This window comes from Rhinolophus sinicus, linkage group LG07 (assembly GCF_036562045.2).
Source record: "Rhinolophus sinicus isolate RSC01 linkage group LG07, ASM3656204v1, whole genome shotgun sequence".
Taxonomy (NCBI): domain Eukaryota; kingdom Metazoa; phylum Chordata; class Mammalia; order Chiroptera; family Rhinolophidae; genus Rhinolophus; species Rhinolophus sinicus.
The window spans coordinates 8042172-8065119 of record NC_133757.1 but is presented as its reverse complement, the minus strand read 5'-3'; the positions used below and the strand labels follow the sequence as shown (position 1 = coordinate 8065119).

The window sequence follows — 22948 nt, the reverse complement described above, 5'->3', positions numbered from 1 at the left end:
CCCAAATCTGAAAAAATCAAAGATATGCAAATTGGCAAGCATAATTTATATGAAAAACATTGGCCCAGATGGAGCCAAAGAAAGGTTTATCTTTTCATGTATATTTAGTCAGAGGGGAAAAAAAAAAACGCAAGGAAGTTTCTCTCTGCCCCCTGGTGGCTTTTGGGAAAATTTAACTGCAAGGGCAGAAAAAGGAAAGGGGACCAATTTCTCCACTTTGCACTCAAGATCAGCTGAGCAAACATCACTCTAAATAATAATGAAGACGTTTCAGACATTTCAACACTTCAGACTTTCCCCACCACAGCTCAAGGGCTGCCTGAGGTTGGCCAGTGGATGTCAGGCCACTGCCAGTGTCCCCTGCTGGGGGCGGGCAGGTGGCTCTGCCCACATCCCGGCCTGACAGGAGAGTCAGGCTGAGACTAACTCCCCCTCCACTGGGCTAGGGGAGCGGTCCCTTGAACGTGAGCTGTGAGCAGTGTTTCTGACAACGCTCAGGAAACAGCTCCGCTGGCCCCCCGTGTCAAACCAGACTGGCCCAGGGGCTGGGAGCACAGTTCCACACACAACGGAATTCACTTTCAGTTAGGCGGCAGGACACTGGTAGTAATACATAAACACTTTCCTTTTTCTGGTTAAAAGCTACAAATCTATTTCCAAGTCTCATCTTCCACCTCACCCCCATCTCCACCCCTCCCCCCTGGGGGCCTTCAACTGTCCTACAGAATGTCACTACCTTTCCCTTCTAAACAGTGTGCTTTTGATTTCCTGACCTATTTGATAATGCTTTTCAGCTAACTGGTAACTCTGTGAAAAGCCAATTTTAAGAAGCAATGCGTCCCCCTGAATTTGCCTTCACGTGGAATAACGCAGGAGGAGGAGGAAGGAAAGCAAAAGCACTTGGGGCAAGATGAAACAGTCCCACCATTATCGCTTAAACTGTAACTGGATATGACAGCCTGCTGTGTGAAGCAATCATCCAGACCACGAAATGCTGCTGGTTTTCCAGATATCCTGTTGTTTAGTTTTGTCTCAAACAAAACAAACAAAAACGCGCATAATTGTGCCAGACCTCAAAACCCATTTTATTCTCCCATTATACCCAGGAAATCCTGAATAGTGGCGCCACTGCAGTGAGGCTCTCTCTGTGGGTTCCTATGAATAATTGTTTATCCACATTCTATTAGAGAAAGGCAGCCATTAGGAAGTTCTTACCCTTCTAAGATTAGAGTATCCTTTGTGAACAGGTATTTAAAATGGATTCTAATTCCATGCTCTTGAAGACCGGTTCCAATATTGTAAATTTGCAGGTAACTGTGATTTATCCAGAAATAATCTCTTTATTGCTTTAACAACTTTGAACGGAAATATTTAAAGGCACCATACATTTTCCTACATCGGAGTATACTGAATGTACCGTAACGGTTTCTTGGCAATTCAGCATTGTCATTACCAATCAATGTGAGCTGGCCTGAAACTGTTGTGGGCTCAGGGGCCGTTGAGATGGTTAGGGTTCTATGCCCTGGATTAGTAAGGTCTACTCTTTTTCGTTCTTTCACATTTTAACACGTTATTACCTTTCTATCTGCTGACATCTGCTTTGGGCTGAAGAACAGTGAAGCAGAAACAGCGTGCTAAGCCTTCCACGTAGGCAACTTCCACCGACTCCTACCAGCTGGACCCCACCTGCCCAAGTTACACTCCTGAGGAGGAAGCTGAGGTCTGCTGACCTCTGGCCCTCGCCCAAGGTCAGAGTTAGTATGTGATCTGGGACTTGACCCTAGTCTGGCTGGTCCTAAGAGTCCAGGTTCCGCCCCCTCCCCCCCACCCCTTTCAACTTAAGCTTAACAACAGGGTCTGGCGGCTGGTGGAAGTGGAGAGAAGTTCATTCCAGGTCTCATGTCAGCTCTCCCCGCCCCAGCCCATCCATCGTGCCTGCTCGAGTCCAGGCCACCAGCACAGCTGTCCGTGGGGCAGCGTTGCATGTCAGTGTGCACGCAGCAAGGGCTGGCCAGATGTGCACCCTTCCAGTGACATGCCATCTCCAGTTCGCTTTATCCTCTTACTTTGGCACCAAAAATCTCTTCTTATGCCACATGGACCAAGTGGCTTTCCCATGAGTAAGACAAGAGCTTTCGTGCCTGGATTGAAGCCCATTTTAGCTGCTAAGAGGCGAGTTTGTTTTCCTTTTTTTTTTTTTAACCTTACTTTTTGATATTCCATTTATGTTCCAGATGGTGAAGTGGCTAGATAAGTAACCTGCAGATAAGTGACGCCCACAATTCATCATCACTCACCGATAATGCTGACATATTACAGTTCCCGTATCTTAACAAAGGCAATAAAGGAGTAATAGACATGAATAGCTTGCTTGTTGGAAGCTCAAACTGCGCTCCACATTTTTTCCTCTAAACTTGGTTCCTTTATTTCCAGACTTTCCCAACAGAATCTTTGGTGACATTATCAGAAACTTTAATGACCTCCAGCATGAACCACCAGCTGTTGTAGATGCAGAACTCTTAATTACACACAGTTGGCCCCACACTGATGTTTTTCTGGCCTTAATAGAGTAGCATAAGGAATAGTATTGAGGAAATCACAACGTGGCTCTCAAGAATAGGTGGACAAGGGACACTAGAGATAGCAATTCTAAATTTCTGTAATGTCACCCTGCCCCCAGTGCAGAGAGCTCTGTGGCTACAGACCATCACTGGAGCCTCCTTCGGCTGGCTATCTCCCCACCCCCAGCTCTGCTCACGGGTGTCTGCAACCAATTTTGGTGAAGTGAGTCCAAACGAATGTCTCCCTATCTCAGTAACATGCCTCTAGTGAGATGTCACAAGGTCTCCATGTTGTGGACACTGACACACAGTTTTCGTTGGAAGTAGGCTGTACTAGGAAAAAACCACTCAACAAAATTACCCTTAAGAATGCAATGAAGAAATAAAAGATCTTTTAAAAGTAGAGCTATGAGTCAATCTAATCTGTCTTCTCGGCTGACTTACAGGAGGCAACCACCAGCTGTATATTAAACAGTGTAAGAGAGATGTTGTAATGATTTATTTTTCCCGCTTTTATTTTGCAAAGTCAGGTCACTGCATGTTTTTGGGTAGACTTCTTTTGGGAAATGCACTTAAATCCTTTTTTTGCTAAAGATTCAGAAACTTTTACTGATAAATTTATAACTTTTTCTATTTGATTTGAAAATAAAAAAATAGATTTGAAAATAGAAATAGAAACCTGAAAGAAAATTCAAGATGCAATATAAACATGAAAATAATAAAATACCAAGAATCCTGTACAAATTTTCCTGAATTAATCTTTCAGTTACTCAAATTGTTCTGTAAAGGAACATTATCTCTATATATAGTTTAATTGTAAATCATGACGTGGCAGTGATCTTAGGAAACTGACAACCCCATGGTAATGGTACTGCAAATTCACACATATGCATAGCTGCACTTAAATCAGACATTAAACTAGATCGCACAATGGAAATTACAAGCAACCAGAAAGTGCCAAAGTAAGTTGCCTCAAATGTTTGGCTGTAATAATTCCATAGTGTTTTGCCGTACAGAAACCGAAAAAGTATTGGATGACAACATTTAAGTTTTTGAAAACCACATTACTGCAGCACGTCCAGTAGAACTTGCTGTAATGATGGAAGGGTTCTGTGTCTGCACTGTTCAATGTGGCTGTTCTCGGGGGTTGAATTGGGTCCCCCCAAAAAGACAGAGTCCTAATCCCAGGTGTCTGCGAATGTGACCTTATTTAGAATTAGGGTCTTTGCAGACATATCAAGGTAAGATGAGGTCATCCTGTATTAGGGTGAGCCCTAAATTTAATGACTGGTGTCCTTATGAGATGATGACATGGAAAAAGAGATACAGAGGGAAGACCTTGGCCAGGCCAAGACAAAGGCAGAAAACGGGAATGATGCAGCTGCCAGCCAAGAAACACCAAGAAATGCTGGCAACCACCAGAAGCTGGACGGGGCAGGAAAGATTCTCTCTCAGCCATCAGAGGGAGTATGACCCGGCCCGCACCTTAACTTTGGACTTGAGGCCTCCAGAACTGTGGGAATAAATTCCTGTTGTGTAAAGCCACTTGGGTTGTGGTGACTTGTTACAGCAGCCCTAGAAAATCAACACAGTAGCCATGGGCCACATGTGGCGACTGAGCACTTGACATGTGACTAGTGAGGCTACGGAACTGAATTTAAATTTTAAATTTTAATTAGACACGTGGCTAGTGTCAACTTATGGGGCAGGGCTGTTTTATCCATTTTAATGACTTCGTCTTATAAATCCAAACTCTTTATTGAGTTGATCCTTTGAAAACTGAGATTCATACTGTTACTAGCGACACACACACACACACGTACATATGTTTTAATGTTCAATAAAATAACATCAGTAACAGTTACCTTCCAAACTACAGTCCGACCCTATTTTAAAATATGCTGGAAAAGTGCACAAAACTATCCACATGTACAACTGAGCTGAGTCTTAAGCTCTGAATTCACAAATCTAAAATGCTGTTTTTCTTGTTTCATGATCAAAAGTTCCTTCCATTACTTAAGAGATGTTTTTCAGATTCACTGAATACTGAGTTAACAAAGTGTGATGAATTGGACTTCATGAAGTATTCATGAGTTCTCATTTAACGCTAATTAATTTGTTGTTGTTTTTTTCAAAAAAGCCTGTGTTAAATGATTTTAAGACCCTGCACACAGACTGGATGAAAGCATGAAAAACAAAGGTTCAGGGTAAAGTAGGACCCCAAATCATATAGCTAAATTATACAAGTTAACAGCACAAAGTTTACACCTTTTTGGTATATGGCTCTAGTCTGCTAACGTTTAAATAAATAAAATTTAGAAACCACTTTTTGCATACCAGCTTTAATCAAACAGATGATCAAAGAAACAAAGATATTTGTGCTAGGTCATTTCTAGCCTGCTTTATGCATGCCTGAAAAGGACGCTTCTTCTCCAAGGTGGCTGAAACATTTGAGTGCCATATTAAAGGGTAATTATTAAAAATCATGAATGCCATGTAACATTAAGATTTGCTGTATTGTTTCTGGGTTTTTTTTTAACACTTCTACTTGGAATTGCTTCTTCATATTGCAGATGAAGAGATGTGGTAAGGAAACCTACAGAAAGCTATAGAAATCTGCCAACTATTTTGAAGTTCCAAAAGAATATAAAAATTTTGCATGCAAATCATATCCAGCAACGTTAATGCTTATTTTAATTGAAACAGTTAATGGGAAATATTTTCTGGGCAGTACTGAATTGAAGATATCAACTGTGATAACCAACTGGATACAAAAAATGCAATTTTACTTCACACTAAATCTCAAAATATTTTTAACAACACATTTTTAAAACTGAAAAACTTAAATGAATAGTGGTGTGGTTACCAACCCTTTTCAATATGCCCATTTTAAAGACCTCTTTTCTATAAAGAATCAATGAATCAGAACCTTAATTTGTTTTAAATAACCTTCAGCTTTTAAGACGTTTTTGAACTGGAAATTTTAGAGGTGTGCAAACTGTAAAAATGGTAGTACAGGTCTCCTAGAAAATTTAGTTGAGTGACAATGAGAGGAGGAACGCGAAGTTTTAAAAGCTACACATTTTCTGAACCTTCAAGTAAGGAGAAAATTCCTACTGTCCAAAAAAATGCAGAGAACCAGGAAATGAAGAGCAAGAACATTACCAAGTTTTACAAAGAACTGATAAAAACTATTACAACTCCTATTACCCATAAAAAGGGGCTAAAATCTCAAGACCTCACTCTCAGAAGATGATAGACAGTGGAATACTAGGTAGCCATCAAAATGATATTCTTTCTTATCTATTTGCATTTTCACAATATATTAAGATGTTCAAAGATACTGAATAGATAAAAAATTATGAAACAATGTGCATGGCATGATTCCATTTTTATTCAGAAGTAACACAAAACACACGTACAGGTAGGCAGAAAGGATATAAACCAAAACGTGAATGGTAGTAGTAGTAGTTAGTGATTATAAGTGACTTTTTCTTCGACATATTTTTCTATATTGTCTAAATGTTCTCTGCTGAACAGTATCCATTTCAAATAAGAAAAAAGGCAAAGTTATTTCCATTTTGGAAAAAAAAATGTCTGTGGGAATTATAACTAATATTTAAATCGCTGGAAAACAGGATTCTTTTTATCATAAACACACCAGGATCCTCTTTACCGTAAAAAGGCAAACACTTGTAAATACATTTCATAAATATACTGTGGACTATTATAAACAAAGCACACTTTATTTTATATTTATGAAAATTTCTCTGTAAACTGAACTTTTTAAGAGAAATTATATTTGAGTTTGTTACTTAAATCTTATTTCAAATCCCTTTGGGAAAAAGAATGTCTATTCCCTAATTTATCTTGTGAAAATCCAGACTTTTTGCTTAAGGAGAGATTTTACTTCTCTTTATTCCTTAGAAAGAAATCTACCATGCTTTAAGTAACTAAATGATCTGGAATTCCAATTACTGAAAATCACATATTGCGATTCATAAAATGTTTTACTTCTGTTTTCTGCATATTTACTACAGGTAAAACGTATTCAAGAATTTAAAAGATGAAACATATGTCTTTTAAGTATTGACTTATGTCTTTTAAGCAGGAGCCACTGGCAGATAGAAACAGCTTTATTTTTTTCATTCCAGCTTTATCAAATGGACTGTTCAAAAAGCATATACGAGAGCAAAAAATATCACATGCAATCAAACTTGTTTTGTCTTACAGTCACTGTCTTTCTTTTGGAAAAGAATACACATTTGAACAACTTCTAATTTAAACATTTCCCAATTGTTTCAATTTTATTTCCCTTTTCTTTACAGTTAGCAACAATAGATACATTTTTGTAACTGGTCGTCATATTCTTTCTCATCTTCATTCATACTGAAATAATATAAAGCCTATAAAATCACACCATATATTTTTCAGAAACCCGAAAAGACTCACATAATAGATTCCACTATGTTAAGAAACCACACACAACTGATGTTTTGTAAAACGCACTGTTTGAAAGTAAACATAAACAGTAATAATTTTTATCTAAATTTAATCAAATGAATAATATATTTCTCTAATAATAGCCTCTTTTAGAATATAAAAAAGTGCTCGGATTACACTTTAAAAAAATAAGATGATGAAATTCTCAACATAACTGAAATAATTTAAATAAAGATGGTAGAATGGGGAATCTCCATTACATTTTGGCTCCCAAGACCGGAAAGTAGGTGTGAATTTGAAATCAGAAAAGGATTGCAGCACTAATATTATGAATGTAAAGCTTTCAGCATTTAAAAGATATAAACTGACTCTGAAAAGTTCTCATGAGTCTTTCTTTAGATGAAACCCATTAACGTAAAATCAATTTTCTCAATTAGATTGCTTGTCGACTGCCAAAGTCAGGTCACTCTCCTTGATTGTCCTTTTTTAGTCTGTTATCAATATTCACTAAGACTCAAAAGAACACATATATTTTTTTTTAATTGGGGAATATTGGGGAACGGTGTTTTTCCCAGGACCCATGAGCTCCAAGTCAAGTTGCTGTCCTTCAATCCAGTTGTGGAGGGCGCAGCTCAGCTCCAAGTCCAGTCAGTTTTCAATCTTTAGTTGCAGGGGGAGCAGCCCACCATCCCACGTGGGAATTAAACTGGCAACCTTGTTGAGAGCTCACACTCTAACCAACTGAGCCATCCAGTCGCCCTTCCATCAGCTCAGTGGCAGCTCGTTGTCTTCAATCTAGTTGTGGACGGCGCAGCTCACTGGCCCATGTGGGAATCAAACTCGCAATCTTGTTGTCAAGAGCTCACGCTCTAACCAACTGAGCCATCCGGCTGCCCAATAATTGTCTTTTGAAGAAACTTTGCTCATTAGGATCATTACACAATCTAGTCTCAAAAAACAAAAACAAAAAACATGAATATAGCAAATGAGCAGAAGAATATTCATCCGAGTCTTGTGGAGTTTCATGGAGCCAACCTAGAGAGCCACCCTGCCGCCCGCAGTGACAGAATCACGGCTGCCAGATAGTGGTGACCAGTCCTTCTGCTCTGAAGGAGCCCTACGCTAAATTCTGCAGGAAGAAACCGGCTGTGGTGAGATTCAAGTTCTCTCTTCATTTGATACTCAAGAGGCTGTGATCTTTATGAACAGCAACCTACGTGGCAATCACTACGATGAACGTAGGTGTGAGACAGCGGACATCGGCCTGGCCATCCAAATGTCAAGGGTGCCAGTCCCGATCCTCTTACTTTAGTCACACTGAGATCACACACAACACTGCTGAAATCCTATCATGGTATTTCTATCTAATTTCCGATGTCCAGAACTTACTGTTGAGAAAACAAAACAGCATGTGGAGCATAATTCTATCCATATTAAAATTACAAGTGTGTGTATATATGGCAATTCTCTCTCACTGGTATGGCAGGACTTCAGGTTACTTTTACTTTCTTATTTATATTTTTCTTAATGTTTTAATTGCTCTCAGTATCATGTTTGTAGTTATAAAACAATTAAGCTATCTTCAATTAAGAAAAAAATGTTCTACAGATTCTGAAGGCAGTTCCCAATAAGCGTCTATCAAATGCTCGCGGGAGATTATTTTGAAGGATAAAGTTACAGAATAATGTAAAATCCATGCTATCAGAGAAAATGACTTCACGAGTCTGTCCCGTTTGCTGCATACAGGCAATGGCCGGTGTTACACACTCTGAATGGATACATACGAGGTGTGATCACAAAATACAGTGAATGTTAAATTTTTAAAAATGTATCACAGTAAAAGACATGTTGCCATTAATCCCCCCTTAAAATACTCTCTCTCGCTTTGAACACACTTATCCCATCGTTCTTGCCACTTTCTGAAGCAGTTCTAGAAGTCCTCTTTCATGAGTGTCTTTAGCTGCGCTGTTCTGACTGCCTTGATGTCCTGTATTGATTACAAATGTTTACCTTTCATGGTCATTTTGACTTTGGGGAAGAGCGAGAAGTCACATGGTGCCAGATCCGGTGAATAAAGTAAATTAGGACACACCGTAATGTTTTTATTTGACAGAAATTTCCATATATTAGAAGCGATATGTGACACGGGACCTTTCTGTTAGGATCACAAAATACGGTGAATGCTGCTGCTGCCAAGTGCCAGCCAACGGAAAGGCAGGGATCTTGAATATAGGCAGGAAGTGGTGCATCAAACCTCAGTAAGAGTGTGTGACAAGTTTCAATTTGTTCGGTGCAGTCAGTCGGGTGTGAGCTACGGTTGAGAGAAGGTGTGTTTTAAAGTGTGCCGTAAATCATGGATCACGAACAATGCATTAACATGAAATGGGCAAAGGGTGTCATCCTCCATCATGACAACACTCCGTGTCACACATTGCTTCTGGTATATGGCAATTTCTGTCAAATAAAAACATTATGGTATGTCCTCATTCACCTTATATACCAGATCTGGCACCATGTGACTTCTTAGCTCTTCCCCAAAGTCAAAATCATTCAGGACGTTGAGGCAGCCATGAGAGTGCAACTAAAGACACTCACGAAAGAGGACTTCCAGAATTGCTTCAGAAAGTGGCAAGAACGATGGGGTGTGTTCAAAGTGAGGGGGGGTATTCTGAGGGGGATTAATGACACTGTGTCTTTTACTATAAATCTTTTAAAATTTAAACATCCACCATATTTTTTGATCACACCTCATAGTTTATTTGGATGCTGAATTTCTAAACATTTGACTTCTAACACCATTGTCTTATGATCCTTTTATTCTAGCTACCTGAAATTATTTTCTCATGTTTTACTTAAATTCAGTGAATTTACAAGAAAAATTTAAAATCAGCAGTGGGATTCGAACTACTAAGTTTTAGAATACGGTTTTCAAAAAGATCAAAGAAAGTAGAATGGGCAAAGAATCAGCAAAATGGGGACTGAAAAGGATTCAGTGGCCAAGCAGCTGGCAACAGAAGGTGGAGATCAGCTGAGAAAAAGCACAAGAAAACAGCCGTCTTCTGTCCTTCACTGTCTCCAACACAACTCCACTGTAACTATGAACTAAGGCGTCTGCTTCTCTTCCTTCCTCCCAGCACAGTGGTGCTACCTGAACAGTGGAGGACAAGGGCATCTGCTGAATGGGCCAAGGAACAAACGAAAGAAAGTGAGAAGGAAAGAGGGGTTGCCTCTGCTTCAAATGACTAGTGCAGCGTCTCATGACAGCCAATCAAAGGGCAAAACGGAGCGTTTTGTCTCTTACTCTGGAAAAGAGGTCAATATGATTCCTACTTAATTAAATGTGACTTGTAGCACAGCTATAAAAGTGGTCAGATATTAACTAATTTTTAACCAATAACCAAAGACAAGTGTCCTGGCTTCTAAGGAATGAAACTTAGTATACTTTACTTCTGACGAGCCATAGGTGAAGGCAGAAGCCAACATTTTTCTTAAATAACTCATTTCTTAGATTTTTAGAAATAGAGCAAATAATGTAATATATAATTAGGGCAAACACATTTTATGGTCTAAACTGGGATACTTGGAGAGTAAAATGGAGCACTTTTAATCACTATTCTAGGAAAACTATCATGGTGAGACAGCAGACGTGGACAGGATGGTCCTGGGTCAACAGACACCTGATGTCAACATGACACGCTTTTTTAATGTTTGCATTTTCTTGTTCTGAGTTCTCTAGTACACTACGTAACGACGTTCGGCAGTAACTTAGTATTGAGCACTGAGTGATGGCATAGTTCTGTTCTCTGGAGAAGACATCTTCCATGTGACCTAACAAACTTCCCAATTCTTGCCCACACTGAAGGTTATTAGCACAAACCAGTGTTTTACCTGGATCTCAGGAAAACAGTCTGTCCTGATTTCTCCAGCAACAAACAAGCACAACTGTCATTTAAATTACTTAAGATTCACTTACTAATTTTACTTTCCAAAATATTAACAAGTTTCCCGTATCTTATTCATAAAACAAAGTTCCAAAATGATAACCCCCACCCCCCACGAGTATGAGGCTAGGTAATAACACGTTTAAAATCTTTACATAAACCATGAGACCGCCACAAATTATTTTAGAAAGGCCATATAACAGTCGAAATAAAAAATAACAGATTTGTGGGTGGTTAGGGCACTGGAGCGGCGGCCGGAGGTGGTACCCGGTGGGAGGGCGGGGCCGGTGGGAGGGCGGGGCCCGGCGGGAGGGCGGGGCCCGGCGGGAGGGAGGGGCCCGGCGGGAGGGCGGGGCCGGCGGGAGGGCGGGGCCCGGCGGGAGGGAGGGGCCCGGCGTCTCAGTTCCGGAACAGCAGCATCCGCTCGGAACACGCCTGGCCCACGAGGCTCGCGTACTGCAGCACCGTGGCCTCCTCGCTCGGGTCCTTCTGCTGTTTCTTATAAACACCGTAAGGCATTGTGGTTTTCTTGTAAAACACTTGCAGTCGATCAGGTTCCTTACTGCGACCTTCGTCCACTGCAATAACAAAAAATACTGATTAAAAACGGCCACGTAGCGAACGACTTTTCAGTTCCTCATTTAAAAATACCTATTTAAAATATGAAAATTATGTGTTACAATGCCCTCCTTAAAACTGGAAGCCACATGCAAAAGAATGAAACCAGATTGCTGTCTCACCATACACAAAAATGAACTCAAAATGTCAAATATAAGACCTGAAACAATAAAATGCATAGAAGAAAACATAGGCACTAAAACTTACAGGCCTTGGTCTCAGAGGGGTTTTGTGAACGTGGCCCAAAAGGCAAGGGAAGTAAAAACAAAAATAAATGAATGGGACTACATCACACTAAAAAAGCTTCTGCATAAAAAAAGAAACCATCAACAAAATAAAAAGGCAACCAATCGAATAGGAGAAGATATCTGCAAACAACACCTCTGATAAGGGGCTAATGTGCAAACCTCTCTCTCTCTCTCTCTCTCTCTCTCTCTCTCTCTCTCTCTCTCTCTCTCTCTCATTCTCTCTCTCTCTATATATAAAATATACATACATACATATATGTATACATATAGATAGATCTGTATCTCTATATACATATATAGATAGGTAGATAACATATATAAAAAGAACTCATACAACTCAACAACAAAACCAACAATCCAATTAAAAAATGGGCAGAGGACCTGAACAGACACTTCTCCCAAGAAGACATACAAACAGCCAATAGACATATGAAAAGATGCTCAACATCACTAATCATCAGGGAAATGCAAATTAAAACCACAATGAGATACCACCTCACATCTGTCAAAATGGCTATCATCAATAAGACAAGTAATAACAAATGTTGGAGAGAATGTGGAGAAAAGGCAATCCTTGTGTACTGCTGGTAGGAATGTAAACTGGCATAGTCTCTATGGAAAACAGTGTGGAGGTTCCTCAAAAAAGTATGACCCAGCAATCCCTCTTCTGGGTATCTATCCGAAAAATTTGAAAACACTCATTCGTAAAGATATATGTACCCCTATGTTCACTGCAGCATCAGTCACAATAGCCAAGACACGGAAACAACCAAAGTGTCCTTTGCTTGATGAATGGATAAAGAAGATGTGGTACATATATACAATGGAGTATTACTCAGCCATATAAAATAATGAAACGATGCCACTTGCGACATGGACAGATCTTGAGAGTATTATGCTAAGCAAAACAAGGCAGATAGAAAAGGACAAAAACCATATGATTTCACACACATGTGGGATATAAAACCAAAAGCAACAAATGAACGAACAAAACAAACACACTCAGACACAGACAACAGTATGGTGGCTACCAGAGGGAAAGAGGGGTGGGAACAAGATGTACAGGGTAAAGCAGGTCAAATATTTGGTGATGGATGGAAACTAGACTTTGGGTGGTGAGCACATAATGCAAAATACTGATGATATATTATAGAATTGTATACCTGAAACTTATTCAATGTTATCAACCAGTGTTGCCACAATAAATTTAAATAAAAAAGATGTCTTCTTTGAGCAGTATGTTCAAATGAGGATGTATAGCATTAACATAAACTTGAGTATGTTAATAAATAACAAATGCATTTCTGAGAGGTAATAAATCACCCCACCAAGAGCTAAAACACCAGGGAAAGACAAAGAACTGTTTGCAATTTAAATGCTGGCCTTGGACACCTTTCTTATTTTTGCGTGACAATAAAGTTTACCACGCTCCAGCATCTTCCCTGCGTCTGACTGAAATTTACTTTTGAGTTTCCTGAGCCAACATACTGTCTGGAGCTCTCATCTGTGCAACGAAGTCTTCTGCTGACTCCACAGTTCTGGTGACTCGCGCAGGCCCAGTCTGGGCAACGAGCACGGAATCTGTGGGCAGATTCTTACAGCTGTCACGGAGGACATGGCAGAGACTGCTAGCAGTTGCCTCTTACCGCGCTTCCTCGAAAATAAGACCTAACCGGAAAATATGCCCTAGCATGATTTTTCAGGATGACATCCCCTGAACGTAAGCCCTAATGCACCTTTTGGAGCAAAAATTAATATAAGACCCGGTCTTATTTTCGGGGAAACACGGTATCAGTTCTCCTTTCTCTTTCACATAAGAGAACTGCTGGTTTTTAGCAGGATAGGCTGTTTCCCAGCTTTCCTTGCAACAGGGTGTGGTCTTGTAATTCTGGCCAAGATGATATATATAGAAGTGTTTTGTGGTAGTTTTCAAGAATCTTTTAAAAGGATAGCTGGTCAATGCCTTTTGCCACTTTCATTTTTCAACCCTTCCTTCATTCTGCTACCTGGAACATGGACGTGATGGCAGGAGCTCTAACCTCTCTCCTGGAAAATGAGGTTAAAAGCTTTCCCTCAGTTCAACAAAAACAAAGGCAAGAAGGAACCTGGGTACCTGAAGACTTTGTGGAACAAAACTGCCCATGTCTACGACTTTACATAAAACAGAAATAAACTATCTTGTTTAAGCCAAGATACTAGGTTTCTATTATTGGCAGTTGCTACTAACTAATATAGACAACATTACAATATCCACAAAAATGTACAATCTCTTTTATCACTGACTCAGCAGGCCACTTCTAAGAATCATCCTGCAGCTGTGGTATCCACCCTGACTATATACTGGAGTCATCTAAGGAGCTCTGAAAAAATACCAAACCCTGGATCCCATCCCCAGAGAGCCTGATTTTAAAACTGGCCTGAATAGAACCTGAGCATCAGTATTTTTTTAAGCCTTTTAAAGTAGGTTAAGAACCACTGCCCTAGAAAAACATGTACACACGGATGTCTATATATGTGTGTGTACAAGGATGCTTGCAGCAATACTCTCTGTAACACTCAAACACTGGAAACCTACATGTCCATCAACGGAGAACTGGTTAAATATGTTAAGGTATAATAAAGTGTTATACTGCTATTAAAAAGATAAAGGAATCTCCTTGTTCTTCCTTTATCTTCCTCATCACACCACCAACTGAGATACATATTTATTGCCTGTTTCCCTTTCCACTAGAACGGGCTATGAGAATAAAAATTAAATAAAAACTTGCGACTGTTTTACCCACTATTATTTCCCCCGTGTCTAGTGCAATAGGTAACACACCGGAGGTGCTCCATAAGTATCTGCTGAACGAATGAACAAGTCTACCTCTGGAGGCAGTATTACAAGAGACTTTCCCATTGTGGGACACACACACACACACACACACACACACTCTCAACTTCTGCATTTTCTATAATAAGCATAAGGTTTTGTAATTTAAAAAAAACAGTTGTTTTTAAGGTTGATTGAGGCATCGTTTCTTTGCTTAATTTGGATCTTCTAGAAATGAAAAGTGCAAGCGCTAGTTTCCTTCCCTATAAATCAAAAGCACTGTTTTACATTTTTCAGGGTCTTTCAGCTATAAACTTCTTTCTCAAAGTTGGTGATGAATTTTCCACAATATTCACTCTAAATTAAACATTTTATTGGATACCCACTTCATACAAGGCTCTATGCTTTAACACGTAAGTTGTATTACATCCCTTATTCTTTTATAAAGGAAGTAATAAATAAACATCTATTCTTCCTCAACTGATATTGTTTTCTCTATCAGATATTCATTAATTAATCAGGATAAAGCATCCAAGATCAGTTTGAGAAGAAACAGAAGTAGCACTATTCCTCTAATACCTGAAAGAGAAAGACAGATCCCACGTAAAGGATGCGTCTCACAGGCCAGCTGATCTCACTCACCTTAGGAGAAAGTGAGTTAGCGCATATTCCAAACTGACTACATTCTATGCCTGTTTAAAACTTGGTAACGGGGATCCAAGCCCATCGTGCACTCTTAGGTAAAAACAAGTTACACACCGTCAGAGCCCACTTTCTTGCATCTAGAGCCGAGCTCGGGCAGGCATGGAGGGCTGAGGAGAAAGGGAACACCAAGGACGCCAGCCAGCCAAAGGGTCCTCGCAGAACTGAATGCCAGTGTGGTTTTCGATTTTCACTTTATCCAGGACACAGATCAAGGTAAAGGAGAAGGAAGTGGCAGGAGAAGGGATCTCCTCAAGGCTGCTGTCCCTTCCCTGTGCCGCTCCTGGGCCTGTCTGCCCTCAACTGCATTCCCGGCCTCCTGCTCTGCTGCTCTGCGCTGCTGCAGAAGGCGGGAGCTGGGGGAGGCAGAAGCCCCAGCTGCTCTTGGAGTTGTCAAGCTTCCAGCTTCTGTTGTTAGCCCTCGCCCCTGGGCCCATTTTTCTCTACAGCCGGGACTGGGGGTGGTTTCCTGCTGTTGCTAATCTCTGGGGCACCCCTCTGCCTTGCTTGGCTCTCAGCAACACCACTCCCTGTTATCGTCAGTTCCCTGCATTAAATGCTCTGTACTGTATGTACCTGACGTGGTTTTGGTGTTCCTGGTTGCACATACCAATTCAGAATATGTGTTGTTTCTTACAAATTATTTTATCCAACTGAAGCAGAATATCCACATACTTTTCAAATATGTAACACTTACTAGGTTACTACATCCTTTCTCAGGGGAAGGTACAAGCAAAGGAAAAGGGAGCAACCTGGTTTCTGCCGTTAGTTTCAAACATTTTAATGTCCACTGATTGCAACACAGATAACCATCTCCACCACCTGGCTACAGTGCTACCGGCAGGACAAGGTAAGTTCAAGGATGTTTAGAGTCTAATACAAATAGCAAACTAGTAAAGATCAGTGAGAACTGCAAAAGAGAGACACAAGCACATCGGCAAAACTGCACAAAATCTTTGAAATCTAAAACCTTGGATCTTTTAAAATTGGAATTTTAAAGCATGTCTGTACTTGACTACATAGAAAGATGTTTACTGTTTAAACCTCTATCCTTAAGTATTTTAGGACAGACATCCTTTAAAATTCAAATAAATGGAACACCTTAGCAAAAACATAAGATTTGATATGCCATCATCTTATTTTATCTAGAATGAAATGCCACCTTTTAATTTTTATTCATTTCTAGTGCAACATATAAAAATAAAAATAGATTAAGAAAAAACCCCACCATTGTGTATAATTTATACCAACTACTTTATTTTGAAGTGTACTCCTCCTCTAGAGTAGGAAATGTTGCAGCTTCATTTGTAAAAACATAGTTAACCTTGAACAATGTGGGAATTAGGGATGCTGACCCCCCATGTAGTTGAAAATCCGGGTGTAACTGCTGGCTCCCTAAAAATGTAACCAATAGCCTACTTTTGAGCAGGAAGCCTTAAATAATAACATGAACAGTTGATTAACACCTATTTTGTCTATTAGACGAGTATGCATTATATACCGTATTCTTATAATACAGCTAGAGAAAAAATACTAAGAAAATCCTGAGAGAGAAAATACATTTCTGCAGCTGTGCTGTCGTTACCAATACCATGTGTCTGTGGTGTCTGTTTACCCGAGGAATTATCTGCCTGTTAGTACTTACATCGATACTGTCTTATATGATACAAAACACTGTAGAGGTTATACATATTACTCACACTAGACATCAAACACAAAAAGATAATGTGAAAAAGAAATCTGTATTTATCTGCAGGTGCAATGATTCACGTACTGGTAACAAAGCAGCAGCAGCAGCAGAATTGGTTTCTGGTAGCCTAGTGTCCTCGATGATTGCTTCACGGTAGCCCAGCCTATACACTAACGAATGAATCGTTATAAAATCTTTATGGCATACAGTATTACAGCCATATTTATAATACAGTATTGGAAACAGTTACATTTGTAAAAAACCGACTTACTTGTGATGATAGGTTTATATGCAGTTTCTCCAATTACGAGAGATAGAGACAGAGACAGAGACAGATGCATACTAAACAGTCATGTAATTCTTTGAAAGCCAAGTTACAAAACAGTAGGAAAAGGTTATAACTTTATATTAATATGACTCACCTTATGCAAGGAGAGGCTATCCACCGCCATCGTCTTGCACACGATGATCTACACGACGACTTCGCTGACGATGACGATGACACAAATTCGTCTCACACAGTCCTTGCCATACTGTTACTCGATGGTCACAGACACGCACAACAGGCGTATTTACTAACTGTCCAGCATGATGATTATTTACTGTGGATTAAGTGGAAGTGGATCGTCATAAAGGCCTTCATCCTCACGGTCCTCACGTTGAGAACACTGGGGAGGGGGTTGGTCTGTCGTCTCGGGGGTGGAAGGGGCCCAACAGGTGGAGGAGGTGGGAGGGGAGGCCGGAGAGGCAGGCACACTCCGTGTCCCTTTACAGAAATACATTGTAATTTCTGTCTGACTTCTTTGCTTCTTATTTCTCAAAAACGTTTCTACGCGTACATGGTACCAATCCTTCTCCCATCATTTGCTTTCGCTTCAGTGCCCAGGTCATAGAAGAGACCATGTCATAAAAGACGTCAAAAACAGTCCCGAGTAATCGGAACCCTTCTGCCACCCGGTCTAATGTCAACACGTTTTCTGGCACCGCTGCTTCCACGTCTTCTTCCTCGCCGCCTGGTACTGGTCCGGAGCACTCGTCTCCATCAAGTCGTCTTCAGGTAATAACGCTTGGTGAGGTGTCTATTAGCTCCTGAATTTCTCCAGGATCCACAACTGGAAACCTTCCACCCCCTCTTGCATACCCACAATCTCTTCCATGATTTCCTTCACTGGCTCTGCTGTAAATCCTGTGAAGTCAGACACACCTGGACATAGTTTGCTCCAGCAGGAATTTACTGTTTCAGGCTTCATGGCGTTCGTGACTTTTTCTATGACAACAAGGGCATCTTCAGTGGCATAATCCTTCCAGACTTTCATGGTGTTCTACTGGGGTTCTCTTCTCTTCCATAGCCTTGACAATCCTTTCCATGGTGAACCGCGTATGACGAGACTTAAAGGCCCGTAGTATGCCCCCGAGCTCAAAGCTGACAGAGATGTTGTGTTTGGGGGCAGGCAGACCACTGGGACTCCTTTGGTGTGAATTGATGGGGTTCTGGGTGGCCATGGGCACTGTCCAATATGAGAACTCTAAAAGGCACCCGCTTACTGGCCAAGTACGTCCTGACTTCAGGGAGAAAGCATCAACAGAACCAATCCAGGAAAAGCATTCTTGATGTCCAGGCCTTCTTGCTGTACAACTAAAAATCTGGCAAGTGGTGTTTATCTTTTCTCTTCAATGCTTGGGGGTTAGCAGCTTTCCAGTCTTGATCATAAACCCAACTGCATTTGTACAAAATGGCAGAGTGAGCCTATCCTTTCCTGCCTTAAATCCCGGTGCGTGCTTCTCTACCTTACTGATAAATGTCCCATTTGAATTCTTCCCCAGCCCACTCCCACCCCAGAAGAGGCCACTTACTCTGCATTAAAAAACTGTTCAAGGCGATATCCTTTCTTCTCAATGATTTTCTTAATGGCATCTGGGGACTCGTCCTCTGCCTCTTGGTCAGAAGCTGTTTCACCTGTTATCTTAACATGTTTTAAGCCCAATCTCTTTCTAAAATTATCAAACCATCCTTTGCTGGCATTAAATTCTCCAGCTTTAGATCCTTCACCCTTCTTTTGCATTAAGTTGTTTTTGCACTTGCTGGTGTAGCTGCAGTTATGGCTTCACAAATCTTTCTTTCTTTCTTTTTTGAACAATGGTCCTTATACTGGCTTCATTTATCTTGCAATGCTGGGCAACCACAGCTGCAGACCTCAATCCACAGTACATTATCAAGCACTTCAACGTTTTCTTGTCATGTCATGACTCTTCTCTGCTTCCTGGAAGCACTTCCAACATCACTAGCGGCACTTCGCATGGGTCCCATGGGGTTACTCAAGGTTTACGGCATTGCACTAAACACGATGAAAAATACTCGAGAACGAGAGCTCACGTTTAACTGTGAGACACAATTACCGGCGAGATGCCCTGCTCGTGTAGAGATGATCGGCGTCACTCGAGCTCATTGCATTAGCATCAGGAGATGCTACGAGATATTACAGCAGTGCAGTATGTGCTACAGTTCTTTGTATGCAGTTATAATTTCATAACGCATCTTTATATTTGTCTCGACAGTGAATTGTGCCATGTATGGTCTGTATGAGTGTAACTTTTGATAAATTTTAACTATGTTTTTATAATACATTTGGGTAGACTTTATGGTAGTAAATGACTAGTACCTAATACATTTTATATATTCATGACATACCTCTTTCTTAATCTTTTTGCTATATTGTAGCGTTGCCCCAAATTTGATTTGCATATAATTTTAAAGCCTTTTCTCTAATCTTAATAAATAGAAATGAAGTACAGTTGACCCTTGGGGAACATGGGTTTGAACTGTGTGTGTCCACTTACATGTGGATTTTTTTTTCAATAGATAAACTGGAAAATTGTTTTGGAGATTTGTGACAATTTGAAAAAAACTCTCAGATAAACTACATAGCCTAGAAATAGCGAAAAGATTAAGAAAAAGGTATGTCATGACTATATAAAGGGTACCAAAAAAATGTATGCACAATTGAAGGAAAAAACTGTATTAAAATTACACTAATGGTAACCACTTTGAGCACCTCTTATAATCGCAGAAATCAAACATAACTTGTATTCATCTTTTGTTATCGGAATATATCAAGTATTACAATTTTAATACAGGTTTTTCCTTTCTTTAAATGTGTATAGTTTTTTAGCGCCCTCTGTATTTTTGAGGCCTTTATATCTGGATCAAAGTAATCAAATGCGTAATATACTGAAAGTAGACACCAACCAGCTATTCCCTTTTCAACATCCCACATAATTACACAAGTGGTAATAACGAATGTTAATATCCTCTCCTCATTCTCTTCAATATTACTGTATCCCAGCCATTTGCAGATACAAATATATTTGGTCTTAGTGTTCAAATCCTTGCGAAGTACATGGGATTATTACTGTTGTTTAATAGTATAAATAACGTGGTACTGAGTGTATCACCAACTCATCAGATTATGCTGAGACTTAATTGAAACTTTTAATTAATTGAAATACAAATTAGTTTTCTTAATTATCCCACATTCTTAAGCTTTCCCATTAGCACACTTTATTTTAAAAAAGGCATTGAAACATCATAGAGATTAAAAAGTAGCACTAAGGTGTATCTCTCCCCACCTAAAAATACGTACATTGCAACTCAAACTAGGAACGTAAATTTAGAATTCTGACTACCCAAAGATATCAACCTAAAATTGCCAGTACTTTACTAAAACGGATTAGAGATCCACAAGACATATTAACAAAATCAAAGGAAAGATTTAAATTTTTAAAAAACTTGGTATTTCAATAACTTGAACTAACAACAAATTCTGGGAATTAGTCATTATGGAATTACTGAATACTTAATAATAAGCATATTAATTTTATTTTATCTTAGTAAATCATAAAAGTATGCTTGCTTCAAAACTCAATATAGAAATAAAGTGATGTCAACCCCCGCATACATAATCCTTTCTCTTACCACTCTCCTTTTTTTTTTTAAATTAGTTTCAGGTGTACAAAACAATATAATAGTTAAGACATTTATCATATATATCCCTCACTCAGTGATAAACCCCATCCTTCTTGCCCCACCAAACTTCCATCCAAATTACCAGTGTTTAACATTTTCATAAGATGCATTTAAATATTTACATACAGAGTTTGGGATTACATTCTTACCATACTTAAATTAAGGCCAGAAAATGAAAGCAGTCACTCTGTCAGGGAGTGTATTGTATTAACTTCAGGAACCACTGATTATCGTCACAAACAAAATAACACATTTCTGTTTTCTGGGCGTGACAGTCTACAGTTTTATAATCACTAGTTACATTCATGATGAAGGCAGATTCTGATTCTTAGTACATGCTACATAATTAGTTTTAAAAACAATTTAAAAGCTACACAAGAAAAATTCTACCAGATACTGAAAATACTGGCAATAAATTAGTTATGATTTATTTAGTAAAGTAAAAAAAATGGATCCCAAATCCTCACAAAAGCCTTTCGTAATCATCCTGTATTGCTTGCTAATAAACGTTCTCCGTGCTTGCAGACAAAAGTCTACATAGCTAAACCCACACAGCACAACAGGCTTCATCTTGAAGGGACCTTCAAGACAATAGAAAAATAAGTTTTTTGGGATTAAAGACCATTTGCCATCTCACTTAAGGGGAACTGCCAGCTTATTAGCTGTCTTGGAAATGTGTGCCAACAAGAGCTTCTTCCATCTTTCCTTCCTCTAATGTATCTCAAATAAAAATCAACAGCAATCCTGCAAAAACTCTTCCTGAGATAAGCATTTGATCACTTATTTTGATATACTTATTGATACAAATATGTTGTCAACTCTCTGATGTTACAATCTTCAAGGAAAATTCTGGTGGGCAACAACTGCTTGATTTCCCACCCCAACTTTTTTTTTTTTAATTTTATTTTATTAAATTTATTGGGGTGACAATTGTTAGTAAAATTACATAGTTTTCAGGTGTACAATTCTGTATTACATCATCTATAAATCCCATTGTGTGTTCATCACCCAGAGTCAGTTCTCCTTCCATTACCATATATTCGATCCCCCTTACCCTCTCCAACTTTTTATTCACAGAGATGAACAGTACATCACACAGGTGCTTTCAAAAGGAAAAGAATATAGAGATCAAAGCTTTACTTCTCTTACAGGGACTCATTCATTATTCTTAAGGAGACTTTGTAACTTCTAGGCTTTCCAGGAAATGATGAAACAGCCTATTTTCTGAACATTATTTATTGCTACAGCATTACTGCATCAACATGAAAACAAACAACGTACTTTATAGTTTCTCATGAAGGCAGCTGTATAAATGGCAGACCCAGAAATGTTAACAAAGCTAAATGTACTCAGGCAGAAGTGTAATAAAATGGGAAGAATATGAAAGTTTGAACCAAATGCATGACAGAACTAAACTCTGGAATCGAACTCAATTCTGGAAGGTCCAAAGTCAAACACAATTTAGCATATTTTACAGAAGGTATTAACAAATGTTTTAATCACCATGGGGGAGGGAATGGGGAAGGTGGGAAGAAATTGTGAAAGGAAATATGGGATAGCAAAAGGTTGGCAGGGGAATGCATAGTAGTTATGACAAAGGTAACTGAGCTCAATCAGCTATTTCTTCAAGCCCATTTACTTTAGGCACCAATCAGGGAGAATTACATTCTCCTATTCTACAAGGAATACTGTTGCTACTAGTCAACTCACACACAGTGTTTTCTGGTAAAAATGAAAACTAATAAAACAAATCTAAACTTAGATTATTTGTACATCATTTAATGTCAGCTTTATTGAGATGTAATTCTCATACCATACAGCTTATCCATGTAAAGTGTATGAATCAGTGACTTTTAGCATATACACCGTTGTATAACCATCATAACCATCAATTTTACAACATTTTCAG

The 22948-nt window shown here is 39.4% G+C and overlaps 2 protein-coding genes across 19 annotated transcripts in view; one reads left to right on the top strand and one right to left on the bottom strand.

Moving 5' to 3' along the window:
- LOC109458899 (uncharacterized) overlaps positions 1-22948 on the top strand; it is a 184317-nt gene that overhangs the window by 36973 nt on the left and 124396 nt on the right. The gene's annotated exons all lie outside the window — the stretch shown is intronic.
- ATE1 (arginyltransferase 1) overlaps positions 1-22948 on the bottom strand; it is a 218032-nt gene that overhangs the window by 80481 nt on the left and 114603 nt on the right. For 10 of the 18 annotated variants that reach the window (XM_074338963.1, XM_019752925.2, XM_074338964.1 and 7 more), the window contains one exon: positions 10963-11523. The exons of the other annotated variants lie outside the window; for them this stretch is intronic. In XM_074338963.1, coding sequence (XP_074195064.1) covers positions 11345-11523 — 179 coding nt within the window. In that variant the 3' untranslated portion in view covers positions 10963-11344. Of the gene's footprint in view, positions 1-10962; positions 11524-22948 lie in introns of those variants that run through there. 18 annotated transcript variants of the gene reach the window in all.